The following is a 13,789-nucleotide window of genomic DNA, read 5'->3' on the forward strand; positions in this document are numbered from 1 at the left end:
AAAATTTATTAGAAAAAGTACTGTTGTCAGAGTTTGTTAAAATATTGTTAAAGAGATAAAAAGACATTTGTAATCTAATAAAATGTAAAATTGTATTTTTTGGTAACGCCTTTGAACATTTCACAAGCTTAATTTAAATTCTATCTATTTGAAATCTAAAAAAATGGGTTTTTTATGAGAATAGGTGCAATGTAGAGCATCAAGTATAGTTTAGGAAATGACGCTGTTTTGAGTTATTTTCATATATCTCTTCGAATTGAACTCTTCATCTAATTTGATTAAAATGTATTGTAAGGGAATTCAAATTTCAGCAAAAACAAATAAAATATAGTTTCCTTTGAAGAATGGAAGTTTGCTTCCGTTCTCTTTATATTATATTAAAATTTCATTGAAATATTTGATATGCATTGTAACCTATATCTTGATGAACCACTTCCAGCGGCCCTGCGAGTGCCAGCGGCAGAGGAAGCGCTGCTACTGCTTCCGACCGCACCGCAACGAGAACTGGCTCTTCTCCCGCTACTCGACGGGCTGGAAGTGCGGCCTGCACGCCGACTGGACCGAGCTGACCAGCTGCGTGGACGTGGAGCTGGACAAGAACGAGGGGGAGACGGCCAAGCGGCGGTACTTCTACATCTCGCTGCTGCGGCAACCGATTGCGCGCTACATGTCCGAATATCGGCACGTGAGGAGAGGCGCCACCTGGAAGGGTTCGCGCCACTGGTGCCTGGGTCGCCAGGCCACCGCCGCCGAGCTGCCCGCCTGCTACAAGGGCAAGGACTGGCTGGACGTGGACCTGGACCAGTTCGCCGGCTGCGAGTCCAATCTGGCGGCCAACCGGCAGACCCGCATGCTGGCGGACCTCGCCCTCGTCGGCTGCTACAACAAGTCATCGATGCCCGCCCACGAGCGGGATCGCGTGATGCTGGCCAGCGCAAAGCGCAACTTGGCCGCCATGGCCTACTTTGGACTGACTGAATATCAAAAGGTATTTCCCCTAATAAATATCTCCTCAGAGTGTTTAACTAATGTTCTGTTTTCCAATTCTGTTAGATGTCCCAGTACATATTTGAGGAGACCTTCAACCTGCGCTTCGCCATTCCCTTCGAGCAGCATAACACCACAATCTCGGCGACTGCCGTCCAGAACCTTCGACCCGACCAAAAGCGTCGCATCGAGAAGCTCAATGGCCTGGACATCGAGTTGTATGCCTTCGCCAAGACTTTGCTCTTTCAGCGGTAAGTACACTTACCCCTTCGATCAGGATCGCAACCTATGTACAGATATTTATAACACCCAACCTAATTGGCTTATCTGCCGATAGAAACCAGGCTTTACTTGTGTTTTATGTACACTCCTTGTTAGTTACAATCTCAGCAAGTTTGCCTGGTCTGGAAAACCCGAACCAGAGTCGTAGATCCAGTTCTCTAGATCCTCTTTTTCTTAACATCATCGGGACGTCTGGTCGAAGGTCGATGACTCAGGTCCGCGTCCTTTGTAGCGCTTTGTATCCCATGAGGGTGCGATACCCCTTTGATCACCAGGGACCAAGCCAGTCGACGAGTCCTTTGTTGCCCTCTTACTCTTTCTTGTGTTGACACTCGCTCCTGCAAAGCGCATTGTTTGGAAGGGAGGGAGAATGGATCCCATGGAAGCACCATTAGATCGCGTTACTGTTTAGCGCGTTCATTGAGCGGTGGTTATGCATGGACAGGCATGGGAAAATTACGTCGGAGGTGTCTCGGGGCAGAGAATTTGTCATTAACATCATTTATATTGCTTTGCGTTGACTTCATCAAAGGATCTGCTAATTATGGAAACCTTTTTCAATTTAATTTTCATTTCCATTTGAAAAAGGTCACGCCGGACCTACAAAGGTAAAATCCTTTATGGTTAAAAATCTAAATATTTTTGAAAAGATTTTATCCTGGTATTCAATTCTCTGTACTCTTTCTTATGGATTGCAATTTATTTGAATACATTTGAATGTAGTTTATTGATTTACGTTTATCATAACATATTATTTTCTTATCTTTAATCAATTTTACAACAAAAACATTTCTGTTCTGGTTGATTTTACATCCTTTTTCTTTGCTTCAAAATGAATTATTCTTCGCTAATTTTCTCTGGCACAGCTGTGTGTGGATGACCCACCCAGAATTTCATGCCTGCCTGCTTTAACCTAGAATTATCACCTCCCAGTTGCCGCTCATTGTTCGTTGTCTAAGAAACAACCAGCTGAGCAGTTGGCCGTTGTGACAATCTCCCTGAATTTTAAGAGGGAGAAAATAGCAGGCGACACAGGAAGCTACCACAGGATCAGCAGGACCTCATGAGGGTCTCTGCAGATTAGCGATGGCCGATTGCCCAACTATCTGCCGTGATCACAGAGGAAATCTCTGACGCATTTCCATTTTCCTCGCAATTCAATTCGTTATAATTCAATTCAACTCACCGCGCAGGCGCGACTCGCCCATTTCCCTCGCATTTCCGACGCATTTTCCATTCAATTATGCGGGCATCGGATTTCGTATCAAATTAACAACTTATGCTGGTTGCCAGCTGGGTTGGGTTATCCAACGGATAATGCAGCCCATTCAGCCATCAAGCAATATCCTTGTACTCGTAGTCGCAATCCTCTCGAGCAATCGCATTCGTATCCTTAAAGGGGAAGGAGAAACTGAGACAGATGTGAGTGTGTCTCTGCTCGTCCGACACGGCACATTTCCCATATATATATCTGAGTCAGGGAATGCGGAACTCCGGCGTCCTGTCTTCTGTCTTCTATCTCCACCCCTACCCTTCTCGCTACCCCCACTCCTCCTCGATTTTGAACCCTCCTCGTGCTGTCTTGAAGTACAATTGCAACATTTGCGCGCGCTAAAATGAAAACATTTTCTTTACGAGTGTACATACATATAGGGCCGACGTCTTGACAAATACACAGATAAGAATCCTGTGGGTAAAAACTGTGGCACGAACCACCACCAAAACAAGCTAAAAGAAATATCTAGAATTTCAGTTGATTAGAAATATAGATACCCTTTAAAATATATATCGTCAAAAGAAGTTTAAAAATTTGAAAATAGTTATTTAGTGATTAAAAACTTAGTTTTGCAACCACCTGAATTAATTTCTTTTAATTGCCTGAGTGCTTCCTCCTTTCGAGTATTTTAGTAACATTCCTAAATAGTAAAAGTGCAATATTTATTAGATATCATAGTCACCAAGTGTCTTGATGAAAATCTTTATTGAGAAAATTAAGAGTTTTTATTAAAACAATTATGCATCAGCTTCACAAAGTACATTTTGTTAGTACCTTATTTATTTACATTAAGATTAAGTACATATTCTTAACTATGCTTCTAATAGTTTTTGGAACCTTAAAAAACCTTAACAAGACATCGAATCGGAAATTCCCTACCTTATATAGGGTATAAACCCCGAAAAGGTGAGACAACGAGGATCGCTTGAAGCGAGCCCTGCTAGAGGGTTGTTTTCCTCGTTGCCCCTCGCTCTATCTCATTCCCGCTTTCTATCTCCCTCTCGCTCCGCCAGCTGAACGCGATGTCTGCCTCTGCGATCCTGGACAGAAGTGGAACTCAGTTAGGTTTTGACAGCGGAACGCGTAGGTACAGTGAAACGGGTAGCAACGGGAAAGCGGGTTTAGTGTAGAACAGAACAGACTACGAAGTACAGAAAAAAAATTTTAAACGAACCACAGACGATTTGTTAAACAGTTGCAAATACCAAACCAAAAGTTAAAGTTGTGTTTATATTTGATCGTTGAGTTATTGTTATTTAAAAGTTAAACGAGCGTTATTTATGAGAATCTAAGACAAAATCCAAAGAATCGAAACAAAGTTAAACGAAAAGTCGCCCCTCCAAAAAACAAAAAAGAAAAACATAAGTTCGAAGATGTCTTTCTCGAAGGCCAAATTGAAGCGTTTCAACGACGTGGATGTGGCCATCTGCGGCTCGCCAGCTGCCTCAAACAGCTCGGCGGGATCGGCGGGCAGTGCCACGCCCACCGCCTCAACGGCGTCAGCTGCTCCGCCCACCGTTCAGCCGGAACGTAAGGAGCAGATCGAGAAGTTCTTCAAGGATGCCGTTCGCTTTGCGTCCAGTTCGAAGGAGGCCAAGGAGTTCGCCATTCCCAAGGAGGACAAGAAGTCCAAGGGATTGCGTCTCTTCCGCACTCCCTCGTTGCCGCAGCGTCTTCGCTTCCGTCCGACGCCGAGTCACACGGATGTGGCCAGTGGCACCGGAAGTGGGGCCTCCACAGCAGCTTCGACTCCTCTGCACTCGGCGGCCACGACGCCCGTGAAGGAGGCCAAGTCCGCCAGCCGGTTGAAGGGCAAGGAGGCTCTGCAGTACGAGATCCGCACCAAGAACGAGCTCATCGAGAGCCAGTTGAGCCAGCTGGACGTACTGCGTCGCCACGTGGAGCAGCTGAAGGAGGCCGAGGCCAAGTTGCGCGAGGAGCACGAACTGGCCACCGCCAAAACAGACCAGCTCATCGAAGCGCTGACTGGCGAGAACCTCTCGCACAAGGCACTCAACCAGCAGCTGAGCCAGGAGCACGCTGATCTCCTCGAGCGCCTGGCCGCCATGGAGCAGCAGTTGCAGCAGCAGCGCGCAGAGCACGAGAGCCAGGTGGAGAACCTGATCGCAGAGAGCGAGGCCCTGCGTCTGGCCAACGAGCTGCTGCAGAAGGCCAACGAGGAGCGGGACGTGGTGGAGGAGCAGCTCCAGGCGCAACTCTCTGCTTTGCAGAAGGATGTAACCCAGGCCAGGGAGCACTGCAGCTTGGAGCAGGCCAAGACAGCCGAGAACATTGAGCTGGTGGAAAACCTGCAGAAGAGCAACGCCTCCCTGCTGAACGACGTGATGCAGCTGAAGCAGCAGATCGAGCAGGATGCTTTGGCCTACGGCCAGGAGGCGAAGAGCTGCCAGGCGGAGCTGGAGTGCCTGAAGGTGGAGCGAAACACTCTGAAGAACGACCTGGCCAACAAGTGCACGCTGATCCGTTCACTGCAGGACGAGCTGCTGGACAAGAACTGCGAGATCGACGCCCATTGCGATACCATCAGGCAGTTGTGCAGGGAGCAGGCTCGCCACGCGGAGCAGCAGCAGGCGGTGGCCAAGGTGCAGCAGCAGGTGGAGAACGATCTGGAGAGCGCCGTGGAGCGCGAGAAGAGCTACTGGCGCGCCGAGCTGGACAAGCGCCAGAAGCTGGCCGAGAACGAGCTGATCAAGATCGAGCTGGAGAAGCAGGACGTGATGGTCCTGCTCGAAACCACCAACGACATGCTGCGCCTGCGCGACGAGAAGCTGCAGAAGTGCGAGGAGCAGCTGCGCAACGGCATCGACTACTACATCCAGCTGAGCGACGCACTGCAGCAGCAGCTGGTGCAGCTCAAGCAGGACATGGCCAAGACAATCACCGAGAAGTACAACTATCAGCTGACTTTGACCAACACTCGAGCCACCGTCAACATTCTGATGGAGCGACTGAAGAAGTCCGATGCGGATGTGGAGCAGTTCAAGGCGGAGCTGGAATCGGTGCAGCTGGCCAAGGGAGCGCTGGAGCAGAGCTACCTCACACTGCAGGCCGATGCGGAGCAGCTGCGCCAGCAGGTGAACGAGAGCCAGGAGGCGCTGGCCGCATTGCGATCCTCGTCGCAGACGCTGCAGAGCGAGGTATCGTTGAAGGAGTCCCTGCTCCACGAACTGCTCGCCGGCGAGGCGGAGACGTTGGCCAAATTCAATCAGATTGCTAACTCGTTCCAGGAGCGCATCGACGGCGACGCCCAGCTGGCCCACTACCACGAGCTGCGGCGCAAGGACGAGACGCGCGAGGCCTACATGGCGGACATGAAGAAGGCCCTCGACGAGTTCGCCACCGTGCTGCAGTTCGCCCAGCTGGAGCTGGACAACAAGGAGCAGCTGCTGGTGAAGGTGCGCGAGGAGTGCGAACAGCTCAAGCTGGAGAACATTGCCCTCAAGTCCAAGCAGCCGGCTTCCGCCTCGCTTTTGGGCACTCCCGGCAAGGCCAACCGGTCGAACACCACCGACCTGGAGAAGATCGAGGACCTGCTCTGCGACACGGAGCTGCGTTCCGACTGCGAGAAGATCACCTCGTGGCTGCTCAGCTCCGCGGAAAAGTGCGTCCGCCAGGACAGCAGCAACGAGATCAGCGAGCTCCTGCTCGCCGGCAAATCCTCGCCGCGTCCCGCTCCCCGCACCCCCAAGGCGGCCGCATCGCACACCCCGCGCAGTCCGCGCACCCCCCACACGCCCCGCACCCCGCGTTCCGCGGCGAGCACCCCCAAAAAGACGGTGCTCTTCGCCGGCAAGGAGAACGTGCCCAGTCCGCCCCAGAAGCAGGTGCTCAAGGCTCGGAACATCTAGGCCACCACTTTGTACCAACTACTCTACTCTACTATTATAAATTATATACCCTAGCTAAGATCTGATTTGAAATATACGCACTCACTTTGTAGACAAAACACCTACAACCTCTGATTAAATATTAATTCGTTTGTTTATTTGGAAACTTGATATATCTTTGTCGAAATATTCCTTCAGTGAACACGGCTAATTTTTGTTCCTTTCATTTTTACAATATTCCTTCCATTCTTACAATATATAACAAAATGTTTTGCATTTGATTATATGATACAGTAATACTGTTTTCACAGAAGAAAAATATTTTATATTTACGCCTTAAGCGTACAGTTTCTTTGATAAACAATAAAACTAAACTGCATTCTTAAAAGCAGATATTTCTTGATTGTAAATACAATGACTGTACCTGAACAATGAGGAAATTATTTACATTTTTCCGGACAACCCTGAGGAACCCGTTTTGATTTCGCTTCCCTCGACTGTGATGGAATTTTCTCAGGCTGAACCGCCTTCGGGAAGGGTGAAGCCAGCAAGCCATGCAATCCGATGGAATCTTGCGACGCTGATTACGCACACGTGGCCCTCGGAACCGCCCCTTCTCCCCATGGTTACTCGATGGGAACGATTGGAACCCCTTCCCGGTGCCTCAGTTCCTCAGTTCCTTGGCTCTGTAGTTTTATTAGTTCCTCGAGCGAAACGGAACAGCTGCGCCTGCGCTTCCTCCTCAAGGGTGGTTAAGCCATACCTTCTTGGGTTAAGGTAAAAGTAAGGGAAATACCTATGCACCACCACCACCACCACCAACAACAACAAGAACAACAACCACTGGTAGTTGGAAGCTCGGTTCATTAATTGTGACTTAAGCCTGTTGACGGGGTTTTCCCTTCGCCTTTTTGTTTTTCCGCTCCTTTTCCCTTCGTTTTCCCTTAGAAATCTCTGACGACTGCCTGCATGGCAAGCGGCCCTTTGTCTTGGGCCGCATAATGGCCGCTTATGACCTTTGACATTTTCTGCAATGCTCACAATGCCCCGGGCAAGGTACACACACATACCGTAAGTGAAGGAAGACTTGCCCAAGACGGGGATTTATCCATTATCCATTGTGCATACAGCTGTACCTCGGGCAGCTGCATCAGAAATTGAGGGTTCCGTTTTAGTGGCGGGGTGCACATAAGAAAACATTCTATTGCGCAGAAGTAAATTGAGCAGCTTTTGTTGCAAGACCCACAATGCAGTAGAGGGTCGAATGGGGTGGTAAAATAGCTAAGAATAACGGGAAGGAAATGCCAACACAAGTTGCAACGTAAATCCCCGAAGAAAGTAGATTACGCATTCAGACAAACGGTGATTAAGATATTCGCCTACCTGCGCTAATACGCAGAAGAACTATGCTGTTTATTGAGGTACTTCTATGAAAAGTCAGCATATCTACGATTTCCTTCAGTTCGAGATGTAAAATATATGTTAACAACTTTAGAATACGATGCATGCATATTACAAAGTCGTGTTTCATTTAAAAACATTTCAAGAAAAAATAACTGATCTTCATTATACCCTTGCAGAGAGTATTATAATTTCAGGCAGACACCTCAGCAACAAAATTATAGCGTCGTTGTTTTATAAGAATAAGAATGATTTTTGGAATTTAGAGTTTTCTAACGACTCTTAAATTTCGAATTCAATTTTTTTAAAAATGGCACACTTTATCACCAATCGTCAAAAATATGAAAAATTAATTAATTAACAACCTGCGTCATTAGTTTTTTTTGTTTGCCGACTTTTTTTTAATAATAGAATTATAATTTTGATCAGATTTTGAAGTGACAGACCAAGAAAATTTCTAGGTTTTTTTATAAAGTTCTTTGAACACGTCCAGAATTTCTTGTTTGCAATCTTTTTTATGAAAACTTCGCACAATTAAAAATCCCATCTACTAAATTCTGTTGGCCTGGTATTTGAAATCTAAGAGTTCCATTAGTCTAGGCAAAATCGGTCAGCAAAGACCACAATTTTTGGGCCAAACGCATTCTAAAGTACCAGGCGAATATGAAGCTGTAGTAGGGTGATACTCTTGGAATTTCTTACTTAATCTAATTTTAACCCGATTTTGAGGTATGCCTCCCTGTAAAAGTTTCGAAAATTCCAAAAAATGGGTTTGCTGAAAATTAACAAAAATTCACAAACTCTAATTCGATATGTTTTCTTATTTTAATCTTTACTAATTATTATTGTTTTTTGTTAACAAACACAGTATTTTAAATCTTACCGCCAAAGGTAGTGTTGCCACTCAACGGCACTGCCAGAGATTAATCATGGATAAGTGTTAACCAGCCTATCCAAGGCTCCAACCAATTAGATAAGGTCTTTTTAAAAACTCAAGTATAACAAGATATAATAAATTTAAGACACTAAACAAAATTTGGCACGGGAGTTGAAGGCTATCCCGGAAAACGCTTATAAAAAATGTTTCGAAGACTGGAAGAATCGCTGGCATATGTGTATTGCCTCTAATGGGGACTACTTTGAAGGCGACAAAATAAATTTGGATGAATAAATAGAAAATGTGAGTGTTATTAACCCAGTCCCGGTACTTTTTTGACAGAAGGTATAACAAGATATATGTAAAAAATTTAAGGAATATTCAAAGAACTTAAATAAATATTTAGGTTGCCAATTAATACGCAAATATCTATTTATAATATTAAAACCATACTTTGAATTGATATTTATTGCAATAATCATGACATGCAATTCCTTCTTGCAGTTTCGAACATCTGAAGGCAAAGGACACGAACTTTGAGCAGCGCTACGCCAATCTGGGCAACATCTACTTCAAGCAAGGCGTCACAGAGTTCAACTGGGACAGCAACGTGGAAGATGGGCTCAGCACGGATCATTGAACTCCAAACCAAATATTACCGATTAGATACTAGATGTAGAAAAAACCAACTCATAATTACGTAGCTGGGCAGGGCAGAATAAAAGGGGTGGTCATCAAGGTTACCGCAACGCAGAAGCAACAGCATAAAAATCAACCGAAGGACTTTAAACTAGCGTCTAAGCATAATGTTAATTAAGCAGATAAAGAACAACTAGCAGACTTGGCTTGTTTCATTTATAAGTAATGCACTTAACGGCAAATGGGCGATATCTCAGAGCGCGAATTATCTCTAAACCTAATCCTAAGCACAACTATTAAACCTATGAACGTAACTATACTCCTTTCTGTTAAGTCGCACCCCGCAAAACGAGGAAATTGTAAATACTTTGCATAACATGTGGTTTTATAAGCGCAAATTTCTCTTCGAACCATTTTGAGGTGCCAATTCACTCGAATTCAATTTTCACTTTCACAGCGCCCACACGACAAACCGCCATAATTTAGAATAGTATATTAATTTGTAATATGTAGCTTTTTGATTATTGTTACGCCAAGTCTCTGCAAAGCCAAATCCACAATTAGTCTAAGTGCATAGTGCTTGGAAAATGTTTTCGATCCAACAACGCATTTATTTTATTTTACTTCTTAGACATCACTGTAAATACAGCAGAATAAAACAAAAAAGTTAAATAAGAGCAAGATAAATCACTGAAATTCGTCTATTTTATCTTATTTTTGCCAGTCGAAGTACACACATTGTAGAATTGTTAGCAGACGTCATTTTTTTCAGACAATAAAGAATTGGAGAAGGTTACCAAGCAAAAACAAACAATTTGATCAAATAAATCCAACGAAATACACATAAAACCTAATCATTAAAAAGCATAAAAACTACACAAAATGTAATGTAAAATATTTAAAAACTTATTAGTTGCTGAATAATTAATCAGGCATATGCATGTGCCATTTTAAATTGCAGACATTACAAAGTTACATGTTAAAAAACAGTTTAATTTCACATTTGATGGTTTTGAGAAAATAAAAACAATTTTGTAGCAAACGAACACACATTGAGAAAACAAAGAAAAAAAGCAAACACAAAAAGCAGTTAATTTGAATAAAACAAATGAATTATTGAATACAACCGCAGAATACTTTATTTATTGTTCTCCCAAAAAGGGGAAATAAGGGGTTGGTAATATTGCCAAAAGTTGAAACATCGATTTATTTTATTATTAAAATATATTTTTCATTAAACATTTTTTAAGTTACCTTTTTTCAAATATGGCAATTATAATCAAATAAATACATTGCTTTTTATGGAATTGTGGTGCTCAAAACAATTTCGTTGCATTGTTTCAGGAGCTCTTTGAATCAACGAATTCAGTAGCGAGCTTTTACGACTACGAAAATTTTATTTATGTCATATCTTTTTGTTGTTATTATTTGTATTCTTCTTTGCTAAAAAAACGTATATATTCCCGGAACATTTCTCTTGCAACGCTTCACAAAATGGATTTAATAAATTCAGGAAATCTTTGTTTTCAGCACAAAACCAACATAACAATGTTGTGGAAAAGTCATTGATTAATTAGGTCCATTTTAACGCCAACGCGTAATAATGGAAAATTTATTTGTCCATTTTAAAGACAATAAATATTTATAAAGCACTAAATAGATCTGGCTTATTTCTCAACACCCCTACGTCATAGATGCTGTAAAGGCGAATAAAAAACAAACCTAATAATAAGACATCACCCAGACGAATCGCAAAATCTCCGACTAATTTGCACCAATTTGAGGAAACAACTAAACGGAAGAGCAAACATCGTTTTCCCTCCCGTCGATCCGAGCACATGGGCTATATCGATGAAAAATTAGCGAACTTAGTACGCGTACGTACGCCAAGGTGTAAGCTCGATCGCTGATCTCGGAAATGTCGGAACCGCAGACGACGGGGAAGTCCTCGCCAGCCTTGGACGTTGTGGAGCTGGTGAACGGGAGCTTTGGCCGCTGGCAGTTGCGCACCATCCTCCTGATATTCCTGTGCAAGATTCCCAGTGCCTGGTTCACGGCGATCATCATTTACACGGCTCCGTATCCCTGGAAGGGGGAGCTTGTCTGCCACCCAGCTGAATGGAATGTCAGCAGGTCGCAAGTGGAACACTCAGACCAGTCGCATCCCCTGTGGCAAGATGCACGCAGCACGGATCGACTGTTCAACGTGGACGTGTGCAATGCCTATTCGAATTCCCTGGCCCGTGGATTTGTGCGCAGTCATGGAAGAGAGTGGAACGCCTCGGAGTCCAAGGATCCGAATGCCCAATCCTCGCTGCCCTGCGAGCATGTGGAGCACAGGACGGACTATAAGTCCCTGATCGTTCAGTTCGATTTGATCTGCTCTCGGCGCGTTCTGGTGGCGATGACGCAATCTTTTCATGCACTTGGCGCCCTGATTGGCGGGCTTATGGCCTACTCCTCTCTCAAGATGTTTGTATTTGCCTAAAATATTGATTCTATCTTTATGTGTTAATTATGGGTTCTATTTTGCAGTATCAGTCCGCGTCGCCTAATGTTGTTGGGCATGATTGGGCAGATATTCTGTGGGAATCTCACGGGATTGGTTGACACCTACCAGTTGCACGTCTACTTCCGCTGCCTCACTTCCATATTTTGTGCTCTAATGTACACTTCCGGACAGTTTATATGTGAGTACAGGTGTATGTTCTTGTTCCAAAGAGGAAATTTAATTTTGAAATTAAGTTTCCAACGGAAACTATTCATACGTTAAATGCCTTTTATATTTTACTTTTTTAAACAAAAATTATTTTGAAATACTTGTTTTACTTTACTTGTTAATCAAAAGATCCAAGGCACAAACTTATAACAGCTTTTATTTTTAGTAAACGACATCACATCAGGAAAGGCCCGCATCATTGTAGTCACTTTATCGGAGCTGTTTTGGTCCATGGGCCTCGTTCTCCTGCCCGCCATTTCCATCTACTTTGATAACTGGAGTTACCTGTACGTGGCCATCTCTTCCTCCCTGATTGTGCTGGTTTGGCTGCATCGCTGGATAGCGGATGCTCCTCGTTGGTTGTTGCAACACCAGCGCGTGGAATCGGCACTCCGCCAGTTGTTGGAATCAGCAACTTACAACAACCGTAAGGTTCCCCTCACTTTGGACGTTCAACTAACAGTTTATGCCAATGAGCTGGAGCAGAAGGCCAGGCAGAAACAGAGTTACTGCCAAATCTGGGATGGGGAGACGAAGCGCAGCCAACTGGTGTACATGCACTGGATCTGGGGTGCAGCCATGGTTCTGTACAACATCACTCTGCTGATGATTCGCAACCTGGGCACTCAACAGGTGCACGTGAACACGGCGGCCTTGGGATTTGCTGAGATGGTGGGCGTGTTTGTGGGACTCTATCTGATCCTCTACACCAGACGTCATTGGCGCTGGGCGGGAAATCTGATGATTATAGCCGGGCTTACGACCTATCTTGTCTGGCTGCTCCCAGAAACTGGTAAGTAATCTGGTCGTTAAATATTGAATGTATCTAAAGGATATTTCTTCAACAGAACGCAACACACGACGCGTGGGACTTGAACTTGTCTTCTGGCTCATTTTAAAAGTGGCAAACTCTGCCTCAATCGCAGTACTTTCCACCTGCACCAGTGAAATTGTTTCCAAGGAGAAGCGAGTGTTTCTGATGCTGTCCGTGATCTCGTTCAGTCGAGTGTGTTTGGTATTTTGCCCGCTGCTCAGCTGCCTGACGGTCATCCATCACCTGGTTCCCATCACGATTTTGGCCACTGTTGGGTGGATTTACGGACTGGCTCTGCGACGCCTGAACCGCTACTATTGGAACACCGAGCAGCCCCATATGAGCCAAGTGCCTACCCCGAACACCTACCGTCGCCAGTCGGCCATCATAATGCGCAGGTGCAGCACCGCCAGTTCGGATTGCAGTGCTTATAGCAACGAACTCCTTAGCAACTTTGAGCGCAAAATGGCGGTCAGTATAGCTGACATTTGGCACATCAATTTCCATCCCTCCAGCGAGATCGAATTGGAATTGGAGCAGCATCGACCGGAGGCATTCAGAGCACACAGCTCTGAAACCATTTGAGGAGCTTTTGAGCAGCCTGAAAGCAGGCTTTGGAGTATTAACAAAAATTAAGTGATCTACTTTAGAGTGTGATTCAAAATCAATTGTGTTATATTGTAACCTAAGAAGAGAACTTTGCGAAAGGTTCTTACGTTTTTATGAAAATAAAGAGAACCCTGTTCTTTTCTTAATTCACTACCGATGAATTGAATTTGTTTTTGGGCTTACAAATTAAATAAAATAAAAATAAAAACACTCCCACTTTGATTAGTATTTACCTTTAATTTCACCAGACTAATATATTTCGCCACAAATTCGAAGGCTTGCCTAAGGCTAAATTAAACCGGTTCAAAATCGAATCAAAGAGTTCGACGTCATAAAT

General features: G+C 44.6%; 3 protein-coding genes across 5 annotated transcripts in view; all 3 read left to right on the forward strand.

The window, feature by feature from the left end:
• The window catches only part of LOC108101071 (heparan-sulfate 6-O-sulfotransferase 2), an 83,032-nt gene extending 72,591 nt beyond the window's left edge, over window positions 1–10,441 (forward strand). The window contains exons 4-6 of the mRNA XM_017205263.2: window positions 440–988; window positions 1,054–1,238; window positions 9,176–10,441. Coding sequence (XP_017060752.1) covers window positions 440–988; window positions 1,054–1,238; window positions 9,176–9,311 — 870 coding nt within the window. The 3' untranslated portion in view covers window positions 9,312–10,441. The remainder of the gene's footprint in view (window positions 1–439; window positions 989–1,053; window positions 1,239–9,175) is intronic.
• On the forward strand, window positions 3,544–6,803 carry LOC108101070 (myosin-8). 3 transcript variants are annotated; one of them, XM_017205261.2, is made up of 2 exons: window positions 3,544–5,703; window positions 5,776–6,803. In XM_017205261.2, the coding sequence occupies exons 1-2, from the start codon at window positions 3,919–3,921 to the stop codon at window positions 6,412–6,414; spliced, it is 2,424 nt and encodes an 807-aa protein (XP_017060750.1). In that variant the 5' UTR covers window positions 3,544–3,918; the 3' UTR covers window positions 6,415–6,803. The 3 variants fall into 3 exon arrangements, with proteins under 3 accessions (XP_017060750.1, XP_017060751.1, XP_017060749.1); XM_017205262.2 differs by having other exon boundaries at window positions 3,546–5,703; window positions 5,794–6,803; XM_017205260.2 differs by having other exon boundaries at window positions 3,547–6,803.
• A 727-nt stretch (window positions 10,442–11,168) lies between the features above and the next one.
• Window positions 11,169–13,609, forward strand: LOC108101027 (solute carrier family 22 member 3). The gene is made up of 4 exons (XM_017205194.2): window positions 11,169–11,782; window positions 11,846–12,000; window positions 12,196–12,822; window positions 12,878–13,609. The coding sequence occupies exons 1-4, from the start codon at window positions 11,229–11,231 to the stop codon at window positions 13,426–13,428; spliced, it is 1,887 nt and encodes a 628-aa protein (XP_017060683.1). The 5' UTR covers window positions 11,169–11,228; the 3' UTR covers window positions 13,429–13,609.
• The last annotated feature ends 180 nt before the right edge of the window (window positions 13,610–13,789 follow it).

The sequence above is a fragment of the Drosophila ficusphila genome, unplaced genomic scaffold (assembly GCF_018152265.1).
Source record: "Drosophila ficusphila isolate 14025-0441.05 unplaced genomic scaffold, ASM1815226v1 contig_791, whole genome shotgun sequence".
In the NCBI taxonomy this organism is placed as follows: Eukaryota; Metazoa; Arthropoda; class Insecta; order Diptera; family Drosophilidae; genus Drosophila; species Drosophila ficusphila.

Coding starts and splice junctions, on each gene's coding strand:
- LOC108101070 (XM_017205260.2), top strand. CDS start 3,919: ATGTCTTTCTCGAAGGCCAAATTGAAGCGTTTCAACGACGTGGATGTG.
- LOC108101027 (XM_017205194.2), top strand. CDS start 11,229: ATGTCGGAACCGCAGACGACGGGGAAGTCCTCGCCAGCCTTGGACGTT. Junction 11,783..11,845: donor GCCTACTCCTCTCTCAAGAT/GTTTGTATTTGC, acceptor TCTATTTTGCAG/TATCAGTCCGCGTCGCCTAA. Junction 12,823..12,877: donor CTGGCTGCTCCCAGAAACTG/GTAAGTAATCTG, acceptor TTTCTTCAACAG/AACGCAACACACGACGCGTG.